The sequence below is a fragment of the Heliconius melpomene genome, chromosome 1, assembly GCF_056956725.1.
Source record: "Heliconius melpomene rosina isolate 202511_hmr_F chromosome 1, ASM5695672v1, whole genome shotgun sequence".
Taxonomy (NCBI): domain Eukaryota; kingdom Metazoa; phylum Arthropoda; class Insecta; order Lepidoptera; family Nymphalidae; genus Heliconius; species Heliconius melpomene.
Window position 1 is genome coordinate 13,313,597 of NC_140389.1, and position 19,368 is coordinate 13,332,964.

The 19,368-nt window shown below is 31.4% G+C and overlaps 1 protein-coding gene across 3 annotated transcripts in view; it reads right to left on the reverse strand.

Moving 5' to 3' along the window:
* LOC146541559 (inactive dipeptidyl peptidase 10) overlaps positions 1-19,368 on the reverse strand; it is a 67,522-nt gene that overhangs the window by 10,963 nt on the left and 37,191 nt on the right. For all 3 annotated transcript variants that reach the window (XM_085187999.1, XM_085188008.1, XM_085187991.1), the window contains exon 3: positions 1,682-1,915. In XM_085187999.1, the coding sequence (XP_085044125.1) occupies positions 1,682-1,795 (114 nt within the window). In that variant the 5' untranslated portion in view covers positions 1,796-1,915. The remainder of the gene's footprint in view (positions 1-1,681; positions 1,916-19,368) is intronic.

Here is a 19,368-nt window from a genome sequence, read left to right on the forward strand (position 1 = left end):
ACAAATTAACACAATAGTTAAAAAAAATATTTTGGCTAACTGTTGAAAATGGACCTCATAATAAGCGATTAAATTATAATTTTAAACATTTACTGATTAAATAATTTTATATAAAAGATATATAATAAAGTAGTTAGAATTTAGATAGTTTTTAAGGAACACAGTGTATCCTGCATATTCCGTTCCCTACTTTCTGTCGATTTTTCGAGAAATGAAAAAAAAAACCATTCCCCCGAATGGGATCGAACCCATAACTGCGTCGCGACCGCCTCTATATAGTTAATTGGTAGTTAGTTTATTGAAAATAATATTTACAACGTCATTATTACTAATACAAAAGAAGCATAATTAACAATTCATATTTAAACGAATGCAAGATAAAATATTGTGCATTTCCTCGTGGGTTTTAATAAAATTTATCCGCTCTTAGCCGGGGCGGCTGGGGGTAAACACTTGTAGTGAGAGCTCGTCACACGAGGACTTGTTCGCGAGGGCGGATGGCAAAACCAAAACTTTTAGGGGCGTTTTGTAAATGACGTTGAATTTTAGAAAATGCTATTAGTCGACTTGAAAATATATTAAGGTAAACAAGTAAACAAGTAAACAGTTTGTTTATTTATATGATTTTGGTTATAATTTTTTATAAACACGGTTGTTTGTTGTGAATTTACAATCATATAGAAAAAAAACTATTTATTGACAAATAAGATTACAAGAAATATATTTCTTAGTTACATATACTATACTCGTATATATCAAAGACATTTTATCAAAAATGTACCCTGCAAATTGCATGCATTTGGTTTTTGGCATGCATACAACAGCGACGTAGGAAGAAATATTTTAAAATAACATTAAAATAAAAGTCTACTTAGAATACTTAGAATATTTCCATTTTATTTCCGAAATAGTAAATTATTGCTTAACATCCGCTCTCTCGAGAAGCCGTGGCTTAGATATAGATCTTATTGCTGTGTATCAGGTTAGAGCTTAAGGAATAATAAAGTATTCTTACAAACATCAATGCGGACGTTTTAATTTAATTCTGTAACTGGCTCCTCACATGGTAGAGATGTAAACTAATTTGTTACTGTCACGTTTACGTAGACTGACTGACTTGTTTAATTGTTCCATTTTAAATGTAGCTATAAATTATACTAAATTAACTTTTATTTTTAAATATATATAATTAATAATGGTCGTAGCGCAGGGGTGCAAGCGTGTGACTGTAAAAGCGACAGGTTGTGTGGGTTCGAAATGAAATATTTTATATTTTCATTTTTTCGCTCTGGTGTTGAGATGTTGAGTTTCACCACTCAACACGCAATTGCTGGAAAATTTGGCAGAAAGTGCTAAGTAATAAGTATAGTGCTGCTATATACGGCATACAGCATGAAGTTGGAAAAAGCACGATTATTTTTTAATATTTTACATAATAATGTTGTTACTTTAAAATTGAACATATAAAATTGTTTCCTAGATATCACAATAGTTTGTTGAAGATTGTTATGAACAAAATTGTGCTTTGTTTAATCCTTGTAATTTTAAAATAAGTTGGAAGTATCTTTCTTATGATATTAATATATATTTTTTTAATTGATCACATTTAAGGTGACATAGGGATAGAACCCACGACGACAAATATATAACTAATTGACATATGAATCAGTCGGTACAATACCTCTTCCTTCGCAGACTTGGGGTCGGCGACCTGCAGCGTCTCGTCGGGCGGGAGGCGCCAGGAGCCGCCGCCGCCGCCGCCGCCCGAGCGGTCCGTGTGGCCGGTGGCGTGCATGCGCCGCCGCTCCCGCGCGCGCGCCCGCCACCGCGCCGCCCTACGCGCCCGCGCCGCGCACCGCCCTAGCGCCTGCGCCGCCCGCGCCACGCCCGCGCCACTGCGCACGATGCCCCATCACTGTGGAAACAAACACCATATGTTTATAATTTGTTTATGTTTATTAATGTATCTATGTAGTAGATTATTTGAAGAGTTGTTAAACCTTTTTTTATGGCAACTATAAAGTACCTTAAGTAAAAGCGACGAAGTCTGTACTTAGGGGTTTTCGATACGATTTCTTTTCTTGTGATATCTAAAACATATCGGTATTTTTAACATTCCTAATACATTACATTCTGAAAAGAAAATGACATTTTTATAAACCATATGAACGTCACGGAATTTGAACCCGCGGATCTTGGTCCCATTTCCAAGCACCGTGACCACTAAGCGTTATATGTTTTTGAAATAGTAACATTTAGCTAGTTTTCTTATCAATTTATTGAAAGTTATAAACATGCAACGTTTTTTTTAGACTGGACAGACAGTAGGAGCTTCCATCACTTTATTTTGGTCAATAATGTTGTAGGTTACATAATAATATACTTTAATATATTTCTTAAGTTAATTTACTAGAAATAATTCTTACACTGTTTTGTTTCATATTTTTTTTATATTTGCTTGATAAACTTTTTCGCGTTAATGGCGAAAAGAAAATCAATTAACTTTGTACACAAATTGGGCGCTGTAGATTTAATTAGTATCTAAAGGTGCCGTTTTCCAAACAAATACCTACTCATTTACAGTAAGTATCTCTCAGCGCAACGTAGGGCATACAATTTTTTTTATTATAAAAGCTGACTTATAAAATTAATAATAGTTTAGGACTGTTAATAAATAATAAGTCTTGACGTCAAACATTTGCACTTGCAAAGCTAGATAATTATATTCTTATTAACATCTATTAAAATATTAATTTCTTCGCTCTAGTAACATGGAAAAATCGCGGAGTTGAGTTCCGCCTCACCAATACCTCGAAAAATTCGACTGAAGGTATGCAATGGTGTGTCTTAACTTTAGATTCCCTGTGCCTACTCTACTATAGTAAAATAAATAGTTTTACAACATTAAAATTATGAACGAGTTTTTGTAAATATTTTGTTTATTTTGAAATTGTCAATAACAAACCAAATTGCATTGCAACAATAATTAAATATGTACGACGTTTAATGAATTTTGTAGCGCTCTCGTCTCCGGTAGATATGAATATATTCCATTCAAACCACTCAATGGAGATCTATTGACGCATGGATGAGTGCGATTTCTATTATACGTTCGAACAAGATTAAAATGCTTTATACGTGTGATTTTCTTTTTATACTATTTGTAAATATGTAGATATAATTTTTTTTTTTAGGTTTTACGATGTATTTAATTTTATAATAATTTGATGCTTCAGGGATTTTTACAGTAATGTAAATTATAATTTATTCCAATTCAGATTTAAAGTAAAAAAATATAGACTGGACTGCCCTGGAAAGGATACGACTACCTAGTCCGTCGAGAAAGTATGGGATTCTATTACCTATACTTGTACAAACATTTTAAGTAAGAAAAGCAAAAAGTGGGCAATAGCAGTGTCTTCATGGAAATGGAGTGTTTTAACACTAGGTTCCTGGCTTCCCTATGTCTACCTTGCCATGTGCTGGATACGGTGAAAAGCTAAAAAAAATCAAAATTTGTATTGATAAATATAATTTGTTAATAACTTAATGTGTAGCTATGAAGGATAGAGTGGAACTGGAACGTCGCCAACGCGACCTAACTTACATTGCTTGGTAGATTTTTCTGTCGACATTATTATACCGTAAAACTGGAATAATCCAACTACTTCGAATTTTCATATTTTTGTATGAAGAGGTATATATATAAACATGTATTTGACATCAAAACCACTTGCCATGTGTCATAGAAAATGAGTGAGCGATCCAAAGAGAATTTGGATCACAAAAACATGCATTACAATTTGGGCACAATGCCCGTAATTTGGACAGCGGGTATAGAAAATTTCGTGGATTTGGCAAGAATGGTGCTGACATGAAATTTCTTTTTTTTAAATCTCGCTGAAAAGAGTGTTAATTGTACTAGCTGGGAAACGCTTTGAGAAAGCTTTAATGGTTTTATCTAGCCCAAAAAATGTCGACGCTCTAGTAATAATTCACAGAGATTCAGATCTGAGTTGGGACGATAAAAAAATTAACGAGTTAAATATTTCAACAGGGACGCACGATGAAAATTGAAATACCTAAGTAATTTTACTTGCAAATGAGAGGATTAACTTTGCATATATTAATATGATGAGTTCATACCTTAATTAGTCGTAGAGCTATCAAGTATGGGAATGGAGGAAAACTTGGGAACCAACCATGTTATTAGATAATTAGAGATAGTGTAAATTCCACTATCTCCACACATCCTCCATCATACGAGTCCTGATAGTAAAAAGAAACCTTTTTTCAATCCTGTATCAGAACATCGACACTTCAGGTTTTTATGGTCGCTAAAGATCAATTCTCGGAGGGCTTTTGAGATGGACGAAGCTGCATTGCAGATGTTGGGCCTCAGTAGAAGTAGAACTGTCTTGAAATATGCTTTAGAATAATACTTTTGCTGATTTTTGATAAAATAATATATATTTAATCAAATATAAAAATATAAAAATATTATTATATTTAATTAAATATAGTTGTGTATATAATTTTTAAAAATAGCTAGGATTAGTTGTCACCCAAAGATAGACCAAACTATAACAATATTATAATAAGTTTATCAGCAAATACTTTTATGATTATTAAATTTTACATATTTATGTACATAATTAAAATATATTTCTAATATCGACACCTAAATTGTAATTTATCAATATCATATTAATTATTTTCATCTCAATTGATTCACGTTGTAGCGAAAATCGGATTTTCTAAAAAACAGCGCAGCTATTGGCGCTCGGCCAGTCAAATTAATTGAGACCAGTATCGGCTCCGCTTCACTAGCGTGCTATTGTTACGGGGGAGGATATTTATGATTTTATGAATATTTTAGACGCTATCGACTATCAATATTGTTCATTAATAATAATAGTAAGGAAGATAAATAAAGAAAACAATCTTATTTACTACTTATATCATTAAAAATAACAATAAAAACAATTCAAAATTGAATCATATTAACACTTGTAATAAACTGTCTTCGGCTATGCAATAAATAATATAGTGAACCATAGATATCTATTATTATAGTATAATAATCACAATGTTTGGAAAACATCAGCCTTTTGCGGAAACCACCGTTGGCGGGGAAACACCACAGGCAGAGGACGTAGAAAGGCTGATTTGGATGATGATATATTTACGAAAAAAATAAAAAGTAGATAAAGATATATTTCATGGGAATTCTTAGTTCTATTTCATGACGTCTGTAGATTATTCTTTTATTTTCCTTAACATTATATAAAAACATTCGAAACTAAGTAATTATATTTAAACTTGGCGCTGTAATACTTTAATCATTGATAGATATTCAGGTTGGTGTGGAAAGCGAATGTTGTCAATGACTCTAAAAATCAATTTGCTGCTGTATCTGCAAAATACCATTAGACATGATGCTGATGCTATCTAAGCTCCACTTATAGATATTAAGCTTTTGATGTTTCTATTGCAGCTATGTCCGAAATAATAATTATTGTATAAACGACATAGGTTAACTATATTATTTGCAATCTACGATATAAATTATTTAAAATCTCCCATGCCATAAGAGAGTGCATTCAAGGGTACGTTATTTAATTTTTAATGTTCATTTAAAATGTGTAAATTTTAGTAAATTAATATAAAAATATCAACTTTGTGCTTTTGACGTTGCTATAAGTAAATAGCATCTTGTTATTTCAGTTAACCACGGCCCTGCATTATACGCTAAGGCAAGTGTATATCTAATATACATTTAGTTTATTTTATTTGACCTACATATTAAAAATATAAAATTTTATTCATTCTGAATGTGACCTCATGTTTCCTAATGACATCGGTCCCTTCTAATGGCGCGCTTCAGAACACATAAAAGTATGGTACTGCTGAACTCTCCGGAAATTCGAATGTCATATCATTTAATTCCTCTTATCTATCCCTAAAGCCGTTGGCGTAAGTAATTACGAATGTATAGATAAAACTTCGTGGTCTATATTACAAAGATATTTCCAAATTAATTTGATTGATTTAACTAGACATTTAAATTTAAAGAATTGAATATACAAGTATACACAGTTTTAAGCTTTATTCCACATAGGTACAGCAGGTTACACAGAAACTAGTGTCAAGGCACTTCGTTTTCCGCTTTCCGCCCGAATTAGAGATGTTGCGCCGATTACCAAAGCGGTGAAACAACACACTCTGATTTAATGTATTAAATTTAATATGTAAATTAGTAAGATAATATTTCTCAGTAGTAGATAAAGATAGATTTCATGAGAACTGCCATGAAATAAGTTAAATGTTAACATAGTGACTAAAACCAGTTGGCCCCCCGCCAATATTGCAAAGCATTAAAATGAATTTCACAATTTTTCAGCTCAAAATATGATATGGTTTGAATCTAAGATTTCTTATTTCTTAGTATTTTGGGGGTTGTGCTTTTGAAACTTGTATATCTTGTACAAGAACTAAATTGACAAATTTATAGTATCTAAATCAATTGGAGGAATGTATATGTGACAGGTTGTGGGTTCCATTCCCACTTGAGGAAATAAAATATTGAATATTTTCATTTCTTCGCCTTCGTTTCGAGGCATAGCGCAGCATTGAATTCCACCACTCAAAACGCAACGCCTCCAGAATTCAGCAGAACGTGGGGAAAGGAAGTGTCTTAATGGGAACGGAGTATCTTAACACGAGGTCCCCAGTTTCCTCTGCTTACCCTGCTATATGCGGAACACAGTGTGAAGCTGAAAAAAGAAAGATAATATCTAAAGTTTTAATATTTTTACGATGTTTAAATTTTTATATATCCAATAGTAATATTTACGCTATATTAAATTTTGTCAGTTGCCTCAAAAACATGAAACAACATCAAACATGGAAACTCATACCAGTCGAGTTGAGTGGTTACATTGATCATTCATGCTTAATTGATCAGGATTAGACAAATGGCAGCAATGGAGTCACTATTACTATGTACAAGGTTCACCAAGCCGAAAGAGAGGAGTGGAAGTAAATAATTAATTAGTAGAAGTATGCCAATTGATATTATTTTACTAGTATGAAGAGTGAAGAGTGTTGAGGCCAATTGTGGAGCAGGACAAGCGTGTGACTTTAAACGTGACCGGTTGTGGGTTCGATTTCCACTCGAGAAAATAAAATATTTAATATGTTCTCAAAACGCGGCGTTGAGTTCCGCTACTCAACATGCATTGTCTTCAGAACTCATCGGAAAGTGGGGAGCGGAGTGTTTTAACACTAGGCCTGCCTACCATGTTACATGCGGGATACAGCGTGAAGTTGAAAAAAGTATGAATATAGGTAAGTTTTATAAGTATATTAAAACCGAATGCGGACACGAATACGTAACGAATTGCAATACTAGTATCATATTTCTTCATATAACATGCTGGTTAGCCGAAACCTGGTTAAACTGATCGAATTTAACCGCTAATAATATAGAGAAGTCCATATAATTTCAATATTGGTATTGTTTTGCCAATGATTTAGTATTTACTTAACATTATTATCGTATAGGTATATTAAGAGAACTATATTTTGAAAAAAATGTAGTCATGTGACAATAATTTAATATTTTAAACTTATTTATTGTAATTTTGTAAATCTTATTACAGTATAATATTTGATCACACATATGTACTACAAACATTTCTTAAATTGTATCTTAACCCACCTTATGTTCTCTTTTAATAAACAAAATATCTTATATTATGAATCCCGATTTCGGCAGGAAGTGGGGAACGGAGTGTCTTAACACTAGGTTCCCTCTGCCTACCCTGCTCTGTGCGGGATACAGCGTGAAGCTGATTTAATTGTTTTTTTAAATTTTATCTTCTATTATTTTTACTGTTACAAATAATACGAAAATATAAAGTCTCATAACTCAGTTTCTAACATCGTAAAATAGAAACGTAATATTCTGTGTAAAACTAAAACCTGCTTAAGTTTTTAATGTGAAGCTACAAAATGTTTTCCTCTACACACGTGTAAAGAGGGTCCATAATTCATGAGCTGTACCGTTATACAGCTTATACAGCTGTAGCTACTGGTAACTATAGCTCCAACATTAAAAGAACCGCTAATGGTGATGAGGCAGCAGTTTTAGAAAATAGAACAATATTTCAAGTGCATTTCTTTTTAATTATTTTTTAAATTATCTATTTTTATATGTGAATGAAATTTAGTTATTTTTATTGATTATTATTTTATTTAGTTAATATTTGATTTTCAATATTAAAAATAAGTAAATATTTATTATTTATTTTATAATTTTAAAACAAACCAATACAAGTAAAGACAGTTAATTTAGATTTACCTACGTCAACGTTATCTATTTTCCAAGCTGTGGCCCAATTACAGATGGAAATTTTGAATATTAAAATTTGAATTTTAGAATATTAAAATAATATTTTTTAAATTGAAAAAAAAATGATAATGTACGTGAAGGTAACAAATATCTATCTTTTACTTTTACACATAATTACTTTCTTTTTAGTTTTACAAATATTTCTTTCACTCATCTCCACCTGGAGTATCAGGGTAGTGTGAGAAAACATGACATCAAGATATACCGATCTGCCCTTGTTAAATATAATAAAAATATAATAAATTAGCTTTATACATATGAAACGGAATTACTTATTCTTGAAATATAAAACTGCTATTTACGAGTCTTAAAATACATGAAAACAGAAGTCTTGTGCTCGAATAATTCTTCCTTTATTGGTATTTACAAGGAAAACTTGCTCATTCATATGTTTTACGTTAATGTTTAAAACGTAAGGGCTGTTAGCTTAATGCGGCGTTGAATTCTAAAGCATATATTAAAGCAACTTGAAAAAGTTAGCTCTAATTTTTTTTCTATTTAAAGTAGGTATCCTCTAGAACAATATATTTTCAATTCACGTAGGTTTTACTGTGTTGCAGCGGGGCCAGTGCCAACTATCCGAGACAGTAAAATTCATGAAACAAAGAAAAACCGTGATAGAATGCTCGCTTAAGCCCTAGAATAAAATGTATTGAGGAAAATCTTTAAATACACTCGGAAAATACTGAAATCCGTTTAAATCGAGTCCTTGGTAAAAGAATAATTAGCTTTTCGAAACAAAGATATTAAGATGCTAGATTTAACTAAATATAAATATTTACTAATTAAAAATAAAAGAAACTTACTTACATAAAAAAGCAAGTTTAGATGACAAGGAATTTTTTGTAATGTGAAAATTCTCTGTTTCTTATTTATTAATAACACAATAGATTTAATTATCACTACAGTTGTTTAATAATGTGTAATGAAGTGGCTTACAACGTTAATATCATTTAATTAGTGTGACGATGTCAATTTAACCGATGTCATATGTTATCCACACGCAACCGCAAGTTACAATGCTCGATATGTGTTCTGTAGTCGGTATAGTATATGAATTTATGTGGATTATTTGGCCTTATATATTATTTAAATATAAATATAATTATATTTATAAAACAAAAGTTTGTTGAAAGAAATAACAAAAAAATATTATTTAAAAAGTCTGTACTTAACTTATATTTTACTTTTCTTTCTTACATATTCTACTTTTATTTCTACTACTTTCAATATTGCTATAAAATCCATTTTTTTAACCGGATCTCTTTTGAATATGCGTTCCCCTATTGTGTAATCTCTTTTTTTACCGTAAAAACTCCTTCGTGTGTTTTTCTTACGACGTGATATTAACGAAGTGTTTTTATGCTCAACTGGCCCGCCAAATATTTCGAATACGGAGGGAGAGCGGAGAACTCTACTACTACTGCACTAGACTTTTTCTGCATACATTGCTATAATAATTCAATATAATAATAGCACGTTTGCACAATTTACTAAGTTATACTTTTCCATTTCATACTAGGCATAGCTGCTGTTACCAAGTTATCGTTTTATCGTTATTCAGAACTGTCTAATTAATTGAAAAAGGAGAAAATTTGCAATAGTATATTTTGAATACTTTTAAATGTTACAATGATCTTATTTTATTTATATATTTTTTTTCTACGTAAAACAACATATTGATACCTAATACTGAGAATCAGTTCCAAGCCAAATCCCTAATCACCTCAACTCATGAGTTAGTCTAGACTAGAATATATTTTTCATTCCAGAATTTTTTCATCACGTAATGTCTACACATTAAGCGATAGAATTTAGATCTTTACTTATTTCTATACTTTGCTTTTGTTAAATAAGTTTTGATAATTGTGTAAAAATCTCTGTATAAATAATTTGAAACGTCATTATCGTTTGTAATTGTAATATAAGTACTTATCACACACACACATACGAGTACTTCAATATTCGAGGTCGTTGTGGCGCAGAGGCACAAGAGGGTATGACGATTGTGGCTTCGATCGCCGAACCGGGAAAGTGGAGAACGGAGTATCTTAACTCACCCTCTGCCTACTCTGCTGTTTGCGGGATACAGCGTGAAGCTGATTTCATTTTTTTATTCAATATAAATTTATTACAAAACTGACCTATTTTCCGTGAACAAAAAGGCATTACAGACTTCCGTCTACACAGAAAAACAAACACCTTTTAGGAGCGTCCCAGCTGTGCTTAATAACATACGGGGACCCGAACTTGAGTGAGACACACCGATCTCAATTTATTACTCTGCGTCGCAACTTACCTACAAAAATGTTGAACTACATTACTTCCGGAAGTAACTTTGGAAACATAGATATTCCAATGTCTTTGTAAAAAAATATAAAATATTGGTAATTAGAAATAAAATAATACATTAGATGGTTCCATATAAAATTCGAGAATTATCCAGATTTGAACCCGATATGCCTATTTATTTTTCATTATAACACCGTTCGTCCGCTAGTACTTGATGTAATAAATTTATTTTAAAGCTAAACGGACTTATGTTTTCTTTTTCTTTTTATATGTATGAAGTGTGCAGGTAGCAAGCTAGCGGTGGGTGTTAAAATAAGTTTAATTTAAATGCTACAAGCAGTAGGTGTTGCGAGGACAACTTGTTAATTTTTATTAATAATTCAGAAATATAAGTGTAGAAATAAGGCGTGGTGCAGAGGCACTGTGAACGACGGTGTGGGTTCGATTTCTATTCGAGAAAATGGCTTTCGAAAAATGTTTCTAAAGTGACGAAATTTAATATTTTAATTTCCCCTCTTTGGAAACGAAGCAAAACCCAGTGTTGAGTTCCGCTACTCAACACTCAATGCTTCGAAAATAGAAGCTAAAAAAAGTGTAGAGAATGAAACAGCACAATTGAAATATCTTGAAAAATGTTCAGCTGAAAAGCTACAAAATGTTAAATGCAAAATTTACGATTTGATTAAAGTTTTGCAGTCCAAACAACGCTCGTCGGCTGCTGAACTAGCATTCAAACTTTGCTAACACTCTGCATACGTTTGTTTTCATATTGAATATATTTTTTAGTCTATTTTTCATTCTTTTATGTATTGTCTGGTACTGTAGTTGTTTGTGAAATGGGAACATTACTCTACTCTTCACAATAAAAAGGCGAATGTTTCATTATAAAAGTTAGAAAAAACTTTCGCATTTTTAATGTTATCCGAGTGTAACTGGCTGTAAAAGCTGAATGAAACTCACGATCGCGAGGAATGTGAACTGTCTAGATGCGACATTTGTATACTTTAAGAAAATTACTGTGCAATAATTTTGTTGTATTTTGCATATACTAGGTATATGTTACAGGTATTAACATCTGACCGAAATATTGGTTCATGGTTTATATCAGTATAAATATTTTATGTGATTTATAATTTTACATATTTTTTGACATTATAAACAAATATTTCAATACTTGGATATGATTCTTATGGCTGACTTTTGTAATTTATCGTTTTTAGGTATTACATTAAGTGGGATATGGTCTTAGATAAATGTATACATATACATATGTAAATACAACACATATTTATTGAAGAAAAAGAAAAATGAATGTCACTGTTGTAGTGCTGTTCCAGCATGACTCGATTTAGGAGGATGAATATATAGTCGGTCTCTACTTACGTCGTTTCGAGTTACGTCAAACAAAGTTTTATAGTTTTCTTAAAATGTACGTCAATTGTTTCGATTTCCGACAAAGGCGAATTCATTTGTCCCGAGACCAACGTCTACGTATAGCAGCGAAGAACTTACAATAAAAAATCTTAGCAAAGAGTTTGCAAGTTAGAACAATGTCATGAAATAAAAAAATGAGAGTTTCAGAGAGAGAGAGATTTCATTCATTCGCATAGAAGTCAATTATTAATAAGTATCTTATAAGGTAAAATTTTAAGCAATCAAAATGTTACATATATCAGTCAGTCAGGAATTCGTAGTAAAAAAAATCCGTCTCACTAAATATGAAATAACGATAGAAAGCTACAAAAAGACAGCAACAAGAGCTTAAATGCTATTTTGTGGAAGATATTCTGAGGCCCTCATCAGAGCAGCAATCACATTGTGCGGAATAATTGGGTGCACAGATTTGCGCATTGGGGTCGTCGAGAGTCGCTTCTAGATAATTATAGTGCAGAGATGATACTTTTTTACCTACATTTTTATGTTTTGGGCATGTGTTCTCCTTAACATTTCTAAACTAATTTTTTCGTGTAATACTTATGTCTAAAATATAAATTTTGTTTTATATAAAACTCAATTGTAAAGAATATAAGATAAGTATCCCTAAACGATTTTTACAAGTGTAAAAGCTATTTTACAAGTTTTTGCTACCCGTGCGTTGCCCTTGTATGCGAATATTAACGTAACATTCTCTTTTAAATGAATGGCTATCTAATAAATCTGAAGTGTTTTTCTAAGATTAATCCATCTCCAGAGGAAATGTTAGAGGTTGGGCCGGGCGTGACTGGTGTTGACCTCACTTAGCTAATGATGACTCACTTGATGTTTGCGAAAAACTATTACCTACAATGTGGTTACATTGTATAACAGCCATTGGCAATAACTTTTATGTTCTATATTTACTATTTATGTCATACAAACTTTCCAGTAACTCTTAAGGGGTAAGTCAAACAAATGCTCAATAAAAACACATTGATTTCTGCAACAGCCTAAATCGTTATTGGAATTTTCTGTTAATAAATTTTCGTAAGAGCACCGACATACAAAATTTATAGTTATCGTCCAACAGAGAGTACGTTGGTCTTCCATTTGATAGTGTTTGTACCTCAGACATGTAAAAATTTTATCGGAGAGTTCAAGTTCAATTTAATTAATTCTAAGATTACAAATCTGTTATATTATTTAAAATTGCAAGTTATTCTTGGTTTAAATACATGTAATGGGTACTTCCACAAGAAAAACAGAAAATGTAAAGCAATCTCTAAAAGAATACCAGAGCAAACGAGTAAAATAAGAATAGTCAGCCACTTCTGTAAAAAGCGTATCGTGTATCGTTAAATAAAGTTTAAGGAAGTTTAAATGTCAATAAGCGCTCCCAGCAAGTTCAACTTTTTATATTTTACTAAACACTTTCAACTGCAAATTGAATAGTTTGGGAACTACTCGATTGGAACTTTGTCGTGGTATGCAGCTTAGTAGTTTGTTTATAATAATTGAAGACAAAGAATTGCTAGACAAGAATATTTAGGAATATTTAGAGAATAAAATAAGATAGAGAATAAAGAGAGATTATTTTTAGTAAACGTAAAAAAAAAATTATCGTGAATTCGAACCAGGACACTCCTAGTGGCGAAATGGCGGTTGGAACCCCGCTACGTTAAAATTTTAATACATTTCCTAAAATACTCTTCCATATTTATTAGGAAATAGCATAAAAAAATGTTAAATATTCATTTTAACGTTAAAAACATCCATTCAGAAGTAATACACTTTTGGCTAATATATGGATATTCGTTAAAATAATATTAACATAAGTACCTACGAGTACACAAATTTTACATGTGTGTGATACCCATAACTTTTCAATTAGCAGTCTATATAATATTTTATTAATCAATTAAATTTTTAATCAAATTATTCTGTCAAATAATAATAAATTCATAATAATATCTACATTTTTTATTTCCATTGCTATCCAACTTTTAAAAAAGCTTTGTTCTACGTACTAATTAAGAACGGTCGAAGCAGTCCAGGAAGGAAGTGAAAGAAATAATGCAATAAGTCGGGCAGTCCAATAGAGCCGTTTGTTAAGATCAGGGCCTACAGAGTATAGATGCCCGACCTTTCGCTCGTGAGCTCGGTGAGCTCGATCTAAATTAATCCTCTTAAAGTAAATTCCGGTACCGTAAGCTCTTAATAACAAATAAAGTACTAGCTGATGTATCTATCTCTAATTAGATATGTCTATAAATTTAAACTACTTATATGCAAAGAAAAGGCGTTTTTTATTGAAAGAAATGTATAATAATTAGGCTAATAAATATATCTAATACGATTCAGGGCGTCAAGGCCTGGAATCACAAGCGTGTTGCTGTGAAAGTGTCTGCTGTGAATTCTATTCCCTTGTTTCGCTCTGGTAACGATACGCCGAATTCTGGAGGCTTTGCGTGTGCAGTTTCGTCACTGAAAACAAAATGCCCTCCAGAACTTGGCGGAAAGTGGGGTATGGAAGTGTTAATAGGGAACGGAGTGTCTTAACAAGTTTCTCTAGTTCCCTCTGCCTCTCTGGTATGAGTTACAGCGTAAAACTAAAAAAAAAGAAAAAGAAGTCAAACTTTCTGGCAGGCACAATTTATTTAAGAATACTCGTATACTATCATGTTTAAATTATTTGCAAGTAAATAATATGCATTGTTTAACTTTAGTAATGAAAAATTTTAATAAGTTCTCTTTTAATAAGTTTTAATTTACTTTCCTTGGTGTAGGTACGGTGAACATTTTAAAGTTTTTACTGCAAGGAGTGAGAAATATGAAGATTAATTAAACTAGAGAGGAGCCACAAATTTACTACAATAGCTCCACTCTATGCGAAACAGCTGCGCTAGTCTTATCGGGTTGCAAAAAGCAAAGTTCCTAGATAGATAACAAATATAAGTGTGTAATTACAGTTTTCCTATGAAATACCTTTATATTTTCATTCTTCAGATTTGTATATAGGTGAGAACTATCGTGCCAAAATTCATAGCTGTAGGTCCACAAGAAGTACCCTATAGGTTTTGGTTATGCGGCGAATTTCATACAAAAAGCAACAAAATCGATGTATAATTGCTCGTATCTCTTGATTGTGTTGACGGATCATAGATATAAATATTTGATATAATATCAGCTGGATACCTCCAATGGAAATTTCAACATGGATGAAATGTATTTACATTGAACATAGCGTAAACAATACTAATAATTTAACACCTGACAGAACCTTACATCAGTGGTCACAGCCCAACTGTGTTTGCATTCATTCACCCTGAGCTTACTCCAGCTTACTGGGGCTAACAACGGCTTACCGAGACCACATCATCTCATTCGTCTTGAACAAGCTGAAAACGTCGCTAGTGCTTAGTTTAACTAACTGCCTAATTTCCGCTTACCACTCTCTGTTTCAAATTAAGAAGAACACGCAGATCTTATTTTTTTTTAAATATTGTTTTGACTATAAATAAAATGTATTCAGAATTTCTTAAAAACTGATTTATATAATACATATAAAATTTCTTAATATTAAATAATATCTTTCTATTAAACAGTCGTGTTTTTCAAATAATTTAAAGGATATAAATGAAATGTTAGACCTAAAAATTCGCTAAGCTGCATAACACTGCAATGAAATGCATCCCTAGAGACTGCGCTGGCTCTACACTCGCGAATGGGTATATGGAATTATTCAGTGGAAAAATACACAGGTGTAACAATTGACGTCATATTTCAAGTCAGCCAGAAAATATACCAACACAACATATTTCAGAACATGTATAGAGTTTTAAAATGAACTAGGAATATTTTATTTAAAGAAAATAAGCTTTGAATAAGTTTTTTTTAATATTAACTAATATTATGTTAGCGGAAAAATATGATTGTACATGAAATTAGTGAATTTTTAATGGCAATGTTTTTCGTGGAAAAAATCACACTTGTTTATAGTTTGACAAATGGTGTCTTAAAATAGGCTATACCTTATATATGAAATTTCACAAATATAATTTTAAGATATTGTTTTTAGTTGTCATGCATTACGCTCTTATTCTCATACTGGATAGCGGAGTATAACGCCGCTTATTATACAAGAATAACTTAAATTTTAAAAATGTTTATTTTTCTATAATAGACTAGGTACTTCTTAAATTACTGTTATATAATAGTTTTTGAATAATGATTTGCTATTAGAAAGTTTTGTTGTACATTTAATAGTATTGTATTCATAGTTAGCTGCTTATAGAAACTTTTAAATAAATTTAAATTTACAATTGTATTATAACTAAGATAAAATATCTAATTTTCTTTTAAAAGTGTCTTGCTTGTAGCAGGTCCAAGGCAGCAGAAGCCTGTAATTTAATTAATGGCAATTTGCGATGCCGTCAGTGCGCGAACGTGCAGCGAATACCGCGTTATTATATTAATTTCAATACAAAATGAATATTGTTAAAAGCTTTCATTTAAACTAATAGTGAATAATGAGTTACATTTTTAAGTATAATATGTTTATATGACATATAAAATAAATGTTATTAATATTTTTGTTAAATTTCAGCTCGCTATTATGGCATAATGGGGAAAAATACAGCTATCTGCAACAGACATAATTTTTCTTTTAATTTTAACAGTAGACTGTTAATAAATTATATATTATAAGATATAATTGTTTAATTCGTTGAACTTATATTTTTTTATTAAAACTAGAAGTCCAACGAATTAAAAAAAAGTATAGAAGCCTGCCAAGATTTTCATTTATATAGAATTGTATTAGAAAATAGGCAAAATTATAAACGTATATATATATTCCGTATTCAGTATTTTAACTTAAATCCATTAAAAACTAGGTAAAATAAACTGCACTACGGTAGTGTTGTAATGCTATATAGCAGTGAAGGGTGATAAGGGTAATAAATCAAGGCGATAAACATACCTAATACAAAAAAGCTGATAACGAATTTCTTAAAAAAAACTAAAGTAAATTTACAGAAATTTAATCCTATTTCACGACAAAATCCCGCATACAACAGAATAGGGACCTAGTGTTAAAATACTCCGTTCTCTATATTCCGCCGAATTCTGGAATAATTGCGTGCTGAGTAGCGGAGCTCAACGCCGCGCTTTGCCTCGACACCAGAGCGAAGAAATGAAAATATTTAATATTTAATTAATTTCCTCTAGTGAGAATCGAACCCACAGACGTGCTTATAGTCACATCTTGTGCCCCTGAGCCTTAAATTGGTCTCATTTGAATTTTATTATTAATAATTTTATTGTGTTGTATATAGTATAGTTTATTATTTTTATTTTGTTTTTTATATTTATTTTTGAACATCAAATAGATACCAAATGCGGCAACCGCGTGCTTTCTATTACGTAAGTGAGGAGAAAAGAGTGGAAAGGAAACATCACAGAAAATTTGAAGTATTGCCAACTACTCGTACATGCGTCGCTACGAATTGATTTTGCTCCTTTTGTGCTCTTTTCGATTGGTCGCTGTATCATTTTATTTATTCTTCCTTATTATCTACAAAATTGGATTTGATTCAGATTGGTATAAATAGCAGTAAATTATAAAGTATTATTTAATTTTCAAGGACATTCCTGGCGCAGGGGAACAAAGTGTGCCTGGAAAAGCGACTGGGTGTGGGTTCGATCCCTGCTCGAAGAAATGAAATATTTATTTAAATTTATATTTTCATTTCTCTGCTCTAATGTCGAGACAAAGAGCGACTTTGAGTTCAACGCACAATGCGTCCAGAATTTGGCGAAAAGTGGGGAACAGAGTGTCTTAACACAAGAGTCTCTCTGCTTATCCTGTTGTGTGCGGGATACAGCGTGAAAGCTGATTTCATTTAATTTATCAATTATATAATAAAACAACCATGTTTCTATATAAATACAATGTATAAATATATATTGTTATAATTCCTGTAGAGCTCTAAAGTAGTTTAAATGCATTCATACTTCAAGTGTAGTGTATGGGAATTTAGTATGTCCACGGGGCTTATGCTAATGTCTCAACGAACTAAGGAACTGACCACGTGTTATTGAACTATGTTACGAATATGGTATAGACTTACATACGAATAAGTGAAATACTGCAGAATGTTTTAGTCTGCTATTCTATATATTTTGCCTAATATTTTTTAACAATCTATATGTATGTGAGAATGGGAATTCTCACTTTAATTTGATACGTTTTTTTATGTTTTTAGATTAAATAAGTTTTAGTTCTAAAAGCATGAGTTTTGTTAGCTAGCATTACTGCTCTTCATTCTATTTTTTCGAGGCAATAGTCCTTTTCCTATAATAAGTGAAGATAATTGCGTTTTTGTAAAATATACTACAATAAACAAGCATCATAATTACTATGCTAATACAAAAATATTTATATTGGTATGTTATCATTTCAATACCTGTTCCAATAATATATAGAGGTAAAATTAAGCGGTAACTATTTCAAATTGTTACTGATAATCTAATATTAGGAATTTTATCGTACATAAATCGACTGTGGCAAGTTGTGGGGTATTTCATTAGGCTATATCAACAGAGTACCATAAAATTTATCTTCTACAATATAGGATTCGGTAGTAAATAGTTTTAATGAAATTGAAAGGATATCGCGATAAAATGCTATATTACTTAATTATTACTTAAGTATTACTTAATTTTTTATAATATACCTATTTACAAGTAATGGCTAATAAAATGAAATTGTATTCAAAGCGATTTTCAGTAAAGTTAGAATAGATCTTATATCTTTATAATGTATTTTTAGAATGTCTTACGATCCTTTCGTTTTTTTTAAAAAATATTATTGAATTACATTATATTCAAACATTTGCATTCAGGACATTCTCCAATTATTTTCTTAAGTAGAATATTATTTTTTTTTGTTTCACACTGTACTCCGCACATAGCAGGATAGGTAAAGGGAACCTGGGAACCTAGTCCTAAGACGCTCCGTTCGAAAAAAAGACGTAGATTATCCTATAATTAGTTTGATAAATTCAAAGATTGTTTTCCTTACGATGTTGTCTTCAGCTTTGCAGTATTTTAGTTGCTGGGATTTCATGTAGACAAAATGTTTACTAACTTTGAAACTATTATGATTCCAAACAAAAGAAACAGCGAGCTATAAATAAATATTTAATCTTTGTTTGAACATGTACAATCGTAGAACGAATTGC